The following is a 15149-nucleotide window of genomic DNA, read 5'->3' on the forward strand; positions in this document are numbered from 1 at the left end:
ACCAGCACTGGGCAGGCAAAGCTCTTTTTTAAAAAAATGACTTAATCACTTTCAAAACCTGTGAAAATACAGGAGACTGAATATAACTGTGATAGCAGCTGCCAAGCTGAATTGCATCATTGACCTAAGTTTATTCTACTGAATAAAAGAAGTGTCTTTTCCGAAAGTCTCTAGGTGTTGTAGCAGTATAGTGACCTTCACTCAGGTGTATCTTATAAATCAAGAGTGTAAGAGAAACTGAGCAAATGTTTGGATGGATGAAGTAATACATAATGTAGTTTATGTTGGACAAAAGCATAGAGACTTGTCGACGACTTGACAGTAAACTACGTGTTCTGTTTACGTTGGGGAATCTGAAAGATCCTTTTCAGAAAAACTTAAAAATGTCTCTTAGCAACAACTGCGCCACTGAAAAAACGAACGTAAGTAAGTCTAAGGGGTCAAAAACTGTCACCATTATATTTTTAAGTCATGGCTATCCACAAAGACAAAAAATAAAATAAAAAAAGGCTAGGAAAGGTTTTCATCTGTATGGTTATCGCTTTATACTGCATGGTAAGTGAGTGAAACAATTACTTTTTAATTATTTTTGCTACTTGCAGGAACAAGGATGTTTGACTTTCACTTGGGTACCTAAAACCCCATCACATGGAAATTTCTTCATGGTGGATTTTTTTTTACTAAAAATTGTAGATGTGCATTTTGGGTTCCTACGTCTTCCAACCTCACTAGTATAAAACCTCCCCCATCCCGTTGTTTTTACGGCAGTTGGGTGTTTGGTCTGAGACCAAGCTAAACTTCTAATTAAATTCTCAAGGTCAAGGCAGGAAGAACTAGGGAATTCAAATAGCAACAGACTGCTTTCACAGCTGTATATATTTCTTTTAAAACTGGTGTTAAATCTGAGCATCTGATTTAATATACCCCCACCTGGAATGCATAATTCACTGTTGCTAATTCCACTGTATCTCTGAATCCCAAACATCAGCACAGAGGACAGGTGAATCCCTTCATACAGGTCTTCTTTCTCAAGCTGTCTCAGCCAATCCGTGCACTCTGTGACAAAACTATGGCAAACACAACCCAGTTTCTATAAAGAGAAAGCGGTTATAGCTTTAATGGGGACACTGCGATCCTGAATAAACCGCAAATGTGATGAACAAGCTTGGTGATTGAGACAAATTTTAAACTAAATATTTAAATCTGAAAAAGCACAGGATTTTGATTCAAAGTACAGTATTTGTTTGCCAGACTAATTTTCCTTAAGCACAACTGTAACTATAAAGCCTGTGATGGATAACATTTATTTTGGATGCGGTTCTGTCCACAAACTATCTGAATAAGAGGAAGGATAAAGGCTAAAAAACAAAAATATATCAGCTGTACTCTGACATTGTAGAATAAGGTGAATCCAGAAAAGTGACAGGATTATTTATAATATGTAAGGTAAATTTAATTTAACCTCTCTCTTACACTAAAGCACTCCGTCTGATGCTAAATGTCATTAGATGTGGACATTGAACATTCCGTTACGCAATAGCTTATTCTCTAGTGCTCCTTAATATTATGCAGGGCCATCAAAATGTGAAAAAACTACTGGCCACTTTCTGTGGGTTTTAAGCTATTTTAATTATGAATCTAGAGCTGCTCATCAGCCACAAAATGACTCGAGCTACAGTTTCTTCAACAATATTTTGATCAAATACCCCTATGCATTCACAAAGAACTGATGTGAATGTATTGTTCCTTAAGGCTTCATTAAGCTGCCCACTCTGATGTACAAAATGACATTTTAATTGTGTGTCCTTATCTGACAGATATTCCTCTTGACATGCAGCAAGAACTAGAACTGCAGCTTATGGAATAGCTCTCAAAACGGGGCACCTACAAATCCTATTGAAATTCTACATGGAAAGGAAAATTATACCTGTCCTACCGTTAGCTTAAGCAAACATCCCTCCGCACGCATGCGTAGAAGTTGCTTGTAAAGTCAGTCGGGAAATTCACAACTGTAAAGTGAAAACTGCACAGTTAAATAATGGCTGTTGGCAGACATGGGACCACAGGTTTTTCCAAGAGTAAAGAGGGAGCAAAGACTTCACTTACAGGTACACCCTCTGCTGCACACTGACAATGTCATGGCCCTTTGGTGTGTAATGTTGCTGTCCAGGTGAATATGTTCCAAACATGGCCCTGTACTGTAACTGTACATACTAAATCCCATTACGTCACAGTGCAGTTTCCACCATACAGGTGTTGGATATGATCCTCTCCCTTTGTCGAGATCAGATTGACCCCTGTGGCTTGGTGACCACTTCAGAAAGCCTAAGTTGTTGGGGCCATTCTGTTTATGCAACCCTGAGAAGTACAGAAAATGTCCTTAGCTAGAGTCTAATCCTCATCCATTCTGCTGACTATCCAAATTATCCGTCAGTGTCAAAGTAGCCCGTTACCACATTTATTAATGACTAAATACCATTAATGCACTGATAAATACAATACTGCTCTATGGCTCTAAAATTAGCAGCTATCTGGTTTAGCTACCATTTCAGTGTTACAAAAGGGAGATAGTGTTAGCTATTTATCTACATAAGGGCAAATAACTAATCATTCCAAGTTCATTATTATGCACTTATTAAACGGAAGAAAGAAAATAAAATGGATATCATCTTAAATGGTGATGATGTGACATCAAGCACCTAGAATTGAGTTGATCCTTGCAGGAAAAGGAGGGCAGAAGCCTGTTGCAGTAGGATGCTCTGTCATGCCACTCAGAATCCAGCCATAGGTCAGTTATTCCAGTGTACTTCTGTGTACATTCAAGCTCGCTAAAGTCTCGACTGGCTCCTACTGCCTGTTTCTCACAGTGGAGAGAAGTACGATTTCTGTCCCCTGGCGTGTACACTGGTGAGACAACATTGCTTTTACATGTCAATCTGAGAGTATGGCCATTTTGGTTTCCATGAGGTGGTCTCAAGACCAGAAAATACCCTTCACTTCCTACAGGTTTATGGCCATGTCTTGTGAGCCACCTCTATATAACTTTACCATTCTAGACTTTCACTTTATCATTCATCTGATAATCTGATGTTAAAGCTATTTATTCAAATGCATTGCCTAGGAAAATAAATGGGGTCTATATATAGAATTAAACATTTACATTTTATTCTTCATGTAAATTTACCTGAGATTTAGTGCTGATTAAAGTGAAAAATCACACCTTAGAATTGTAAACTTATGCAAGACTTCATATTGTGCACTTACAGGAGCTCCTTCAGTTAAATATAAATGTATTCATTAGTTTAATACAATTAAGGTTTTCTTTTAGCTATGTTCCTTCAGCTTGTTTAGGATTCAGGCCTTCTCCCTATTTAAATGCTTGATACAATAGTGATAATTAGAATTCACTAATCCTCCAAATGTCCTTCTACAATAAATATGCCCAATGGTTCTCCTGTGCATTTACCTATAACATGCCACTTTTCGTCCTGCTCATTGGACACTTTTGGGGCTACTCAGGAGCACAGTCCAACCAGGTCACACTTTGTTCTAATACAGATCAGTTAAAGAAGAAAAATGTTATGGGGCACTGCTCAAGCTACATACACACATGTTTATTTTAGATTTTAGACAGAGTCCCGGGTATACTCATGTTAGAATGGGCTGTCTTCAGAAAGCACCCAGCGCAAAAAACATAAACAAATGGTAGCATCGATATAAGGTCACGTGACCTCAAGCCTTATGCTGTGTCCGAGGCAGGTGGCTATGCAGTAAGCTTTTACAGTACAACATGCATACCATGGATGTGACGTTTTAACTATTTTCTGCTTGGAGGGTGTTCATTATAATATGGGATGGCTGTATCTTTATAAACTTCTGTATGACTAAACACACATGCCAACAAAAGCCCAAAGCCTCAATCCTTCTGTTCCCAATACTGGATGCTCGGTTACAATGAATCTAGCCAACAAAGTAAAAGACTTTGCTTTTTTTCACTGCACATAAACCTTGAAAACTTCGTGGTTTAATTACTCCAAATTCAGAGAAATGACACAAACAGCACATCAGCATGTTAGTTAAAATACTCCGGCCCTTTCCAATTTGTCTAGCAACATTGGCAAGTGTTACACAGACAAAATCTGAAGTGAGAGAGGCATCAGCACCACGGACAGAACCTGCAAGCAGGCCTGGAGCAGATGATACTGCAAAGAACAAAAAAATGTTCAGATTTCAGTCTTATTAAATCCTTTCATCTTAACTCACTTCAATTTAAAACCAGTTCAAAATCATTCGGCTTTATAAAACATCCAGCCGTCTAGTCAAAGACAAAAAATAAGGCACAGCCCCACAATAAATATATATTTTTTTTTATTTTGTGCTGAAAAATAAGAAGTGCAAGATCTTTACAGGGCACTGCGAGACGGCATCGGCTTGAAGGTTGTGATCAGCCCCACTGATCGCCTGAGCTGGCTGCCTCCTCTCCAGCCAGCAGGACAACATCGGGAGAAAGGCCTGTCTATGTTAACAGGATTGCAGCCGGGGACAGAGTGCCATCCCGAGAGAGAAGCCTGATGTCAGGAAAATGAGGATTTAGGCTGAACATGTCAACATTTCAGGTTGAACAAAACAAAAGGTCAGAGCTGCTGATGTTTTGCATGACATATGTTTGTTTTTGTGACATCTGTGAGGCCATTACACTCCTCTCCTTTCACGTTTTAGCTCGTCTTTACTGTAAACGTGACAAAAGAATTTTCCTAACCCCTTTCGCATCCCCGCAATTTCAGCAATTCCCATTCTTTCTTTTCCCCGGCTTGCAAATCAAGCTTTTTAACCTGAAGCACACAGGTGGATCAAGGGGATCCTTTAAACACCTTCTTTTAATACATTCATGTAAAAATTATCATTAAATTAACACCATGTCAGAGTAATGACGGTTTCAAACTCTTAATCCCCAAATCCCAGCAAATGGCTATAAATGGCTGCTTACTAAACAAACTAGCGAAAATTCAATTGATTTATCAATCAAGCCATTTCAATTTTTTTTTTCGTGTATCTATGTTTGATACTTTCTTAAATGGTGACCACCTCACAACTTGCTGCTAACAGGGTGAGCTAGTTCAACTACAATCTTCCCTATGTTTTTAGCCAAGTACATGTACTCTACAGCACGGAACACGGACTCGAGGCCGATGAATTTTCCCTCTGGAGCCGTTTCTCCCAGATCCACCTCGCACACCAGCTCTCCCCTCTCGTACATCTCCAGCATGTGCCTCATGGCCTCCCTGTACTCGGCGAGGTAGTGAGGCAGAAAGAACCCGCGCACGCTGGCTGACTTCTGCAGCAGCTTGACTGGCAGGGTCCCGGCCCTTACCGGCTTGACCCCTGTAGGCGTCTGGTACCCGGAGATGAAGCCGATGATGATCAGCCGCCCCCTGGTGGCCAGGCAGTTTAAAGCCAGGTCAAACATTTCACCGCCGACAGACTCGTAGACCACGTCCAGGCCCTCGGCGTAGTCCCGCCGCAGGACCGCGTGGAGGTCTTCGGCCTTGTAGTTGATGGGGCGGTCGCAGCCGATGGACTTCAGGAAGCCAGCCTTCTCGTCCGAGGAGCAGGTCCCGATGACATGGCACTGGGACTTCTTGGCAAACTGCACGGCGAACTGACCGGTGCCCCCTGCCGCCGCCGTCACCAACACCGTCTCTCCCGCCGACAGGTCACCCAGCCGTTTCAGACTGATGTAAGCAGTGGCTCCGCTCAGCAGCAAGGTGAGGAATTCCGGTTTCACCCCAGGCACGGGGACAGCTTTTTTAGCAGGCACAACGACGTACTCAGAAAAGGCCCCTTCTCCAAAGTAGGCCACTGCCTGGCCCACTGCATAATGGGCACTGGCACTTAGGCCAAGCCCTACTACCTCACCAATGCCTTCAAACCCCGCATCGAAAGGCGGTTTGACTGTGGGGTCATAGCGGCCGGCAGAGTAATTGATGTCAGATGCATTGATGCCAACAAATCTAAATGGGGGGTAAAAAAAAAAAAGAACTGGTCACATGCCATGAAAAAGGAACTGGGAGAAGTGCTTTTGCAGACAGTATGACAGTTAACAAAGCCTCAGTGTGCATGTAAGGAAAACAGGAACTGAAACATGTTACTGTTGGTGAATGTTTAAAGTTGACATGCATATCAATGGAAACATTTGTGATGCCATCCTGCATATAATAAATTAGGAATAATTTGGATCATTATGTATTTATTAAATACTGTAGCTGTATAAAGGGTTGCCTTCAAAGCAAGCACTTCAAACCCTTTGTCTGAGATTCAAGATTTCAGTCTCAATCTGCTCAGTGCATCTGCAGCATCAAGACATTTCAGTTTAGTTTGTCAGTGATTCACATCTTCCTGGAAAACTTCCTGAAGAAATTCTGACACAACATGGTTGTATTGCAACAAAACACATTGTATACCACAGAGATTCACTGACTGGAGAGAGATTTAAGTACAAAATACACATTTTAATCTTTTTAATGATGTTTTAATATTGGTTGGCTTGGATTTTGAAAAGAAAGTATAATTTTCAAATTTCCAACTTCATTGAGCTGTGACTCATCTTTGCACGTGACCCACAGCAGCACAGGATACACAAAACCGTTTGAGGTGTAATTACAACATTCTATGGCTACAGAACACTTTGTTCTAATGTTTGGAGAATTACTCCTTTTATAAAGTTACCTTTTATAAAAATACTCACACCGGCAAAATTTAGCACAATTTAATAAAGGCTATACAATTCACACTGTCAGTCATGATGCCCAAGAGACCTGCTAATGCGAACAAGTTACAATTGTGAACCTATACTACATTTACATGATGTATTTTCTGCCTGCTTGTTGACCGTAAAACAAAACGGCAAGAAGATTTGCAGAAATATGGTTTTGCAGCTCTAAGAAATCAAAGGAGACTGAGTGAGATGACGTGCTAGGCCATTGGTGCTTCCAGAGTCTCCATTTAAGCATTGGAAATTAAAAGGTTTGAATTAAACCCTCCACTCATCCTACTCGCAAGACCCTACTGAAAAGATTGTTTAAGCAAACCTAGAAGGAAGTTTAAATCACTAAAAATTATCTCACTGCAGACTGCCTGTTCTGTGCTTTATACGAAAACATCTTTCTATAAACAGCACAGTCTTTCAACAGAAAATGCAAGAGGAATTTTTTAAATCCCTAATTGTCGTACATGTGTGACTTTTTCCACTTTCTTGAACACAGTATGCATGTAGCGGGGATATTTCCCAGATCTCTTTCCCTATAAGTCAAACTACAGGGTGATACCGGTTGGCTGAAAATCTTCAGGTATCTGAACTGAATCATCCATGGGGCCATGAACTTAATGACCAAGGCACAGCATGCACAGAGCAGCCAATAGAACCTGTTTTCTAAACAGTCATCCGTGCATTTTACAGTATCACAGCTGATTTTAAATACTCGCTGCCCGTGCCTTGTTCTAGAAGCATACATATATACTGTATATATGTTCTACAAATATACATATATACAGTACTGTCACATACAGTACATTTTCAAGTACGCCATACACTGATTCACAGTTTAATCAACATTAACAGCACATATTAATCAGGGATTTGTAAGGTGTACAGAACACTGATCTATCATTGCAAGCAGTAGGAAAGAGTTCAGGTGAACTGAGAGATTTCAGTCAGGAAGTGCTAATATTTAGATCTGTGACACCACAGATTACATCAATTTAATATTTGATTATATATAAATCTAAAAAAATGAGCCAAGAACCATGAATTTTTTTAATTTTTCAAAGGAGCAGGTCAGATGCAAATCCAAACGCAAACAAAAATATTTGTTTTCCTTGATTGTTCATTCCAAATAAATTGATCAGCGCACTAACTAGACTAAGCCTATACGAAATCCTCTATCAGAAGAGGTGAAGGCAGTAGTTCGAAATTCATTTACTACAGGGGCTCCAGACACAGCTGACAACAATCCGAGAAGGAGCGAGGTGAACACGCTGCAGGAAGGTTACCTGATAGCTGAATACAGTACATGCAAATTTAACCTAAGTAGTGATTGACGATTCCCGTCTCCACTGCGAACCGATACAGCTCTGATTTGAGTCGGTCCGACTGAGAGCACTATGGTCTGGGCACTGTACTGTACCAGCCGGAAAACAGGTAGACGGGTACTCTTGCAACACTATTCACACCGTGCCCGGATGCTCAGGACGTGCCCTGAAGGCACGCTTCTCCGGGGTGCTGAGACTTCAGCATCCCTCTACCCCTCCATTCTCTGCTCTCAACAGCTTGGGCCCCGATAGATAACAGTAAACACAATCCAGGTCGGAATTCCTTAATTTCCACCGATGAAAAATATAACTAACCTCATAACAAACAAGAAAAAGTGCAAATGAAAAATATCCGCACTTTTCCATTTCTAAAAATCAAAGGCTAGACCTGTGGGAATATCTCGCTTCTCATCTCTCTACCGTTATGTATCGGAGCTCTCGAGTTTATTTAACTAATTTCACTGTTTTCCGACGCCAGCATCTGCAATCAATTGACTCTCAGATGGCAGGACATTTTTCTGCAGAGACCCTTTTTTTCTTTAAAATCTAGATCAAATCGTCTTTTAAAATGGGTGCGCGCGTGGACAAATAAAAACACACAACAGATATATAATTACAAATGTAATAAAATCCACCAGTTAACGTCTAGCTTCACGCTTTAAGTAAGACCTACACCGCTCCCTTTCCACCCCGCTGGCACGTCCTAAGGCCGAGATGTACTAGGTAGAGAAGGAAATACACAGGCCATCCAGGACGGACCAGCTCCAGGTTTAATTACTAGATCCCCAAACTACAGAGCGATCACAAATAGGCACGAATGAAAGAAAAACCCGTTTTTGTCGAACAATTCAAATATTTTAAGAATCTATGCAAAGCTAAAGACGAGGAATTTTATTTGTTAACGTTATTTAAGGAAAAATGTGGAGGCATCTATTGACGAATAAAGTTGGATGTCATTATTGTTGTCGTTATTATTGCTAACAGCACTTACTGTGTCTTCAAAGGATGCGCAATGATGGAGCGCCGCAACGTGAAAAATAAAGTTAAATCTACTTTAAAAAAATAAAAATAATTAAAACATTGTGTCGTGTGCAACTTTTTAAACTTTAATATATGTATTGGATATGCGTGTTCATCTAAAGAAAGGTTGCTCAGAAGTAAAAGAATGTGTTATAAGAACACGTACTGTAGACCACGGGCATAGCAAAAGCGGAGCGCTTCCCAGCGGTTCGCAGATTCCTCTCCAAGGGCGCTACCAGCACTAACTGTTTCGGAGGCTGTGCTCATCTATTCACATACCAACAGACATCTGACTATTTGAAGCTAACTTGTCCGAGATACAAAAAGTAAACCTAGAACAAAATCTGTCACCTTAAAACAGGCAGCAGTCCTTCCCTTTAGAGACAGGACAGTGCAGTTAAAAGCGAGATAACTAACTTGTCGCGCTGTGCGCTAAATATGCAAACACACGCTAAGGAAACAACTTAATAACAGGACAGCTCAGACGATTTACCAACACCACCCCCCTCAAAAAAAGCAGATATTTTTACACTGAAAAAAAATGCCTTTTGACAATGAACCCTGATATAATAACATTTGAAAACTATCCAAATCATTTTTATTGTGCCACATTAGCACTTCAGTGTTTATCTCTTTGGAGCCTTTTTTTTTCTCCAGTTCGATTTCCTCTTAAAATGGGAACCTTAGTTTCTTGCACCACTTTAGCTACCTCTCTGTAACCTATATTCGCGACGTTTTTACAGCGGATTTCTGTGATTTATTTGCTGATGCGTGTGGTGCGTTTTAAAGCTCTTTTATTACAATCCAAGTAATGTAAGCCTATAAAGGCGTATTCTTAAATGTCTAGATGACCCCCTTTCCACAACAACTGTCACAGTTTACAAAGATCCACATTTAAAAGGTCTTTGATATTCTTTGCTGTGCACTCAGGTCTGCAACCTCGAAGGCTTTGAACCTTTTCTGCGCTTGAAGACTCAAAAGATTCTGAGCGAGGCTAAATAACTGGAGTTCTCGTTAAAACTCCTACCTAATATCATTTCAACATTTCATATGTCAATTTAAAAGAGATCTAAGCACATAAATAATTAGTTCCATTGTAAAATAAGAAGAAGAATTGCAGTAATGGCGATTTAATAGCAATAAGAAATACCTTCATCCGAACCGCATTATTTTCATTTTACACTAAACGCAATTTTAGATATCTCCAGAATTTTTGGCCCAAATACTCCCGAGATAATCAAATTGCCTTCAAGAAAATAATGCTAAATACTACAGTCTGAAGGGTGTATTTGTGAGAAACCTGTAAGCATAGAACAGTTTGGTTGGGACTTCGGAGAAGAAAATGCAACAAACTTATTACTGATCTATAGTTACAAAAACATTTCCACAAACGAATTTCAGTAACACCACGTTGAAATTGTGACAAGTATATTCACTTCTTTCTGTAACAATAATTATTGAATTCGAAAAGCATATACCTTCTTAAAAGACTAAACTGTGACATGGCGTGCAACCTCACCTGCCTAATTAGACATCACAATCAGAAAAAAAATAAAATGCTTTATCTTCACGGTTTTCTTGAAGATGTCTGTAAATTCGGAGAACATTTCAAACAGAACAAGAGGCTGCTCTCGCATTCACTTCTGAAACCTTTACCAATGCAACTTTTTAAAATTATTTTGAAGGAGTACGCTTTCAAGGAGCCTGTCATCAGAAATATAATTAACATGGACAATCGTAATAGGAAAAGTGTAAAAACTCATTCTCTAAAGCAAAACTTTGTCCATCTACAGTACATTTCTTTTTAAACATAAAAAACACTAAGTATTTGTGTTGTCGTGAACACATTTTTTAATTAAAAAAAACATGAATTAAGAATTAAAACACTCGTTGATTAGAATCGGCTATCCTGAGATTGATTTTTAAATGTCCCATCAACAGTTCTAAATCTGAAAAGACGAATGAGATTGCTTCACCACGTCCAAACCTTAAGGTTTGAATGCCTCCTTTTTAATCGCGACGTTAATGATGTCTCATTATTTCTTACATAAACTTGGTTAAATCTGATCTTTTTGAATCCTTAGGAACTCCTGGAAAAAGAATTATCTTATTAATAATTTAGATTTTCTAAACCGAATGCGAATTGCTCACCCTATTTACTTAAGACACAGCATCGCTCCCAAGAACTTCCCATTTGAAAATTTGAAAATATAAAAGCAAACAAACAAAAAGTGATAAGCTAAATTGCAAATAATAAACATTTTACAGAGAGAAAGGGCCATTTTATCTACAGTAGGTTGTAGTGCTAGGATTATTTAGCTTCTCTACAGTTTCAGTTGTGGAAGACAATCTGAGACTTGACATACTAAATGCAATCAATTCGAAATATTTACAGCCATCTACGGGAAGAAATGCCTTTCCTGTACACAAAGGTTTTCTTTACAAAAATAAACAACCAGATTTAAATACAACATGTGGACAGCAGAGAAAAGTTGAATTTCTTTTCACACAACTGTGACTTCCACGACAATCTCACTGTCCCCGGTCGTGGAAGTCAGTCTATATGTCGCTATTCGGATTTAAACATTTCCACACAGCCACCATTTACACTAACGCATTACGGATTACAGTATACTAATGCTGAAATCAAGTAATTTATTAATCACTTGGTGCCTCAGACGTACGTTCTGGAGGTTGATTTTTCTTTCTTATCTGCTCAAAGCATAGATTATGAACTGTTTTTTTTAATATATAGTTTCTTAAAAAATATCGTTGAAGGGAAACCATGCCGTATGCACAGAGGTTAATGAAGCCTGGGCGTGTTGGTTTTTACTGCAGTCCGAATGCCGAACAGAGCAATTTCTCAATCTCTCTCACTATTTCTGCCCGTTTTGCTCCCCACCGAGTTTCTGATTGCGGGTTAGTGACGTAGGGAAACATCAATAGAGACAGATAGAGACAGATGCGGAGATGGATGGATGGACAGATGTTAGGGCGGAACTTGGAAATATTTCCACATTATTAGCTCCCTCCAACCTTCATTCTGCACAAATGATTGGTTTGATTACAACTGGCAATAACTCAGTAACGTAGCTGCAGAGAAAGAGGTAAGGATTTATTCCAGAGCATATATAGGCGATTATTCAGATAATGTTATCATATTTTAAAGAGAAAAAAGGTTGCTTCGAGGATCACAGCGGAAACAGTCCTTTTATTCACAAAATGATTAAGTGTATATACATATATATAGAATTAAAAAACTCACCGATTTCTGATGAGCAATTCGGCATCTCCGGGTGTCGGGACGGGAACAGTTTGCAAAGATACAGCGTCTCTGAAATTTGGGCTAAGCCTCGTCACCACCAGCTTTTTCATGGAGCTAGGTATTGCCGAACCTTTAAAATCCATGAAGTGGGAGGAATACGACATATCTATTATGGAGCGGCGTGGGACTGAAACTAAACGCGATCCAAAAAGTGCGTTTCTAATTCCGTGTCTCCCGTCGAGCGCTAAAAACACCCTCCTACCACTAACTAAAAAAGAGGTGGACATTGCAAGAGAAATAGAGCGAAGTTCATGGACACTCGCTGTGCATATATTGCATTTAGCTATCGTCCTTAAAGCGCCGCAGGTTTAACACAAGCTGTTTTTTTATTTAAATATTGGGTTTTCTACACAAAAATACTGTCGGAATCTCTGCTTCATCTGCTTAATTCTATTATTAAAATTTGTGGATGTTTACAATTGATGAATATGTAAAGACTACTACAGAACCTTAATACATTCACACTGGACTTGCTTTAAGCTTTCGGAGTCCCTCCCCTTCCCGTGCGAAATATTCACTTCCTAGTAAGGTGTAACGAATCAATCTGCAGTTTCTAACACCCTTTCAGACAGGGGTGGAAAAAATTGGACTCAGAAAAAAAATGCAAGAGATGAATTTTTGCACAATGAGGTTATAGGATGCAATTTGCTAAACGCGAGCGGCCCCGTTATATTAGTATGGGGCTGCCTCAAACACTCATAGAAATCGCTCCCCCGATACAGCACAAACCCAGCTACTCCAGACCTGCGATTTTAAGGAAAAAAAACAACAAATCTGTCACCAGGCTTCAGATTCAACTATGAAACTGCAGTATACCAAGAGGAAAAATCGCTAGCGATACGAAGTTAACGAATAACGCTTTACTACCTTTTCTTTATCTTTGGGCCTGCCTATGCGCGCACCAATGCAAGCTGGTTTTCTTACTCACTATCTATTAATAATGTTATTTTGCTTTTTTTCAAGCTAAATATCTGTCTTTAGTTTTGTTAGGACAAAGAGTTACAGTAACTATTTTCAAAGTTTTTAGATACTTGTTGACGTTTTTCTGTAATGCAGACCTACAATCAGCATGTAAACTATAATAACAACAACAATAACAACAATAATAATAATAATAACAATAACAACAACAATAATAATAATAACAACAATATCAAGTAGACATGCCCTTTATTTGCCTAAAACAATAAGCGCATCTAAAACACGATTAATAAGCGCGAGTAGCAATGCAAAGGCTTTGAGGTTTCTTAGTAACATTTCCACATCAGTGATGTATTAAGTCTTCCTTTGTCAAGCCGTTGAGTTCAGAGGAAAAAAACAAGACAATTAAAAAGATGGACAGGTAGGTTTTACTGTCAGAGTGACGCTCGCAGCGAGGGGAGGAGTAAGAGCAGAGCAGGAAAAGCCACTCGATGTGTCTGTCTATCAGTTGAGGCTGTCTGAAACCCTCCTGGATCCCGAATGTGTGCTACATTTTTACTGAGGAGACGAGACCCTGGTTCACTCCCTGGAGTTTAAGAAGGAGAATTAGTTCATGTCCATCTCTCCCCGAGAGTAGATGTCTGTGTTTTGTTTGTTTTGCCCCACTCAGTTTCGCGTACCGCTCCGGATGAAGTGCTCGCATGTACTCGCAGCGGCGACGAGAATAATATTTTCTGACTACTACACTGTGTAAGTAGCAACCGAGCCACTCCGGGTCGTTTGATCTGTCTGAGGTGGCGGAGTGACTGACATCATTAACCTCCTAATGCCTGTCTCTTTTCTCTTCGTTTTTCGTTTTCAGTGTTGGAAACTGAAAGGGGACTGATAACGGAAATACAACAAAGAGGTTTACCGTGGGAGTTTTCTGTTTTCTTTTTTTTTGTCAAAGAAGAAGACGTTTCAAAGTGGCAAGTGCAGATTTTGATCTTTTTCGATGAAGAAGTGTGTGTGTGTGCGGTGGTGGGGGGGGAGTGACTGAAACTAACCTCTACTGACTACTCTCTTTCCTGCCATGAACTGATGTGCGGAGATGCGTCCGTGATTGAATTCGACGTGCTATGAGTTGGCGAAATACACTCGTCGTATACCGTCTTTACTTTTGGGGGTTGTTTGTGTTTTCGGCACGACCGAACATTTGAAAGGGGACGCAGATCGATCTCCGTGTGCGAGAGATCTGAACTGATCCGGAGACTTGTAGCCGCCTCCGCAAAAGAAGAAGGAAAAAGAGAGAGAGAGAAGAAATTAAAACATCCAAAGAAGCGCCGCGAAGAGAAAGTTCCTTTTTTATTTCTTCGTAAGCGCCCCTCATTTTGACTCCTGCATGAAAAGTCTTGCGGAAAGTGCTGAACAGCCAGCATGCCGAGAAGAAAGCAGCAAGCGCCCAGGCGATCCGCAGGTAAGTCAGCAGACGGTCTAACGCGTCTTTCCTTAGAACATCATATGACATTAATCTAGAAATTATAGTCTCTTTCAGCCATCGCTCCTCTTGTCTTTTTGTTTCCTTCAGAAAAGCACTTCCGTTTCTTAATATAGGAGGTCGAATCTGGTTGTTTGCTTCGTAGCACGGAAAATGTCACTCTTTTTAATTATAGATTGATGCGATATTAATTAAATATCTTAAGGTCTCAGCCAGGCTCGGAGGAAATAGACTATTTGCAAGGTCTAAGGCTGTCGGGGAAAATACGTGTTTCGCTCATACACACAGAAATATATCCTAATGTACATAAGCACATGC

The 15149-nt window shown here is 39.9% G+C and overlaps 2 protein-coding genes across 2 annotated transcripts in view; one reads left to right on the plus strand and one right to left on the minus strand.

Annotated features, from left to right (window-relative positions):
* Positions 1-4351: 4351 nt before the first annotated feature.
* Positions 4352-12875, minus strand: LOC148822853 (prostaglandin reductase 3-like). Its single transcript, XM_088929257.1, has 2 exons — positions 12374-12875; positions 4352-6011 (listed from the first exon to the last, which is right to left on the minus strand). Exons 1-2 carry the CDS (start codon positions 12658-12660, stop codon positions 5087-5089), a joined length of 1212 nt encoding a protein of 403 aa, XP_088785383.1. The 5' UTR covers positions 12661-12875; the 3' UTR covers positions 4352-5086.
* Positions 12876-13815: 940 nt separating this feature from the next.
* Positions 13816-15149, plus strand: part of tshz1 (teashirt zinc finger homeobox 1) — a 39896-nt gene continuing 38562 nt past the window's right edge. Inside the window, exons 1-2 of the mRNA XM_088929258.1 lie at positions 13816-14104; positions 14217-14810. Of these exons, the coding sequence (XP_088785384.1) occupies positions 14771-14810 (40 nt within the window). The 5' untranslated portion in view covers positions 13816-14104; positions 14217-14770. The remainder of the gene's footprint in view (positions 14105-14216; positions 14811-15149) is intronic.

Source organism: Atractosteus spatula, chromosome 12 (assembly GCF_055471065.1).
Source record: "Atractosteus spatula isolate fAtrSpa1 chromosome 12, fAtrSpa1.hap1, whole genome shotgun sequence".
NCBI classification, from domain to species: Eukaryota; Metazoa; Chordata; class Actinopteri; order Semionotiformes; family Lepisosteidae; genus Atractosteus; species Atractosteus spatula.

Bases quoted from the DNA above. Each gene is read 5' to 3' on its own strand.
- LOC148822853 (XM_088929257.1), bottom strand. From the start codon at position 12,660: ATGTCCACCTCTTTTTTAGTTAGTGGTAGGAGGGTGTTTTTAGCGCTC. The intron at 6,012-12,373 runs GTGAGTTTTTTA...CCCCCCATTTAG, and splicing joins GAATTGCTCATCAGAAATCG to ATTTGTTGGCATCAATGCAT.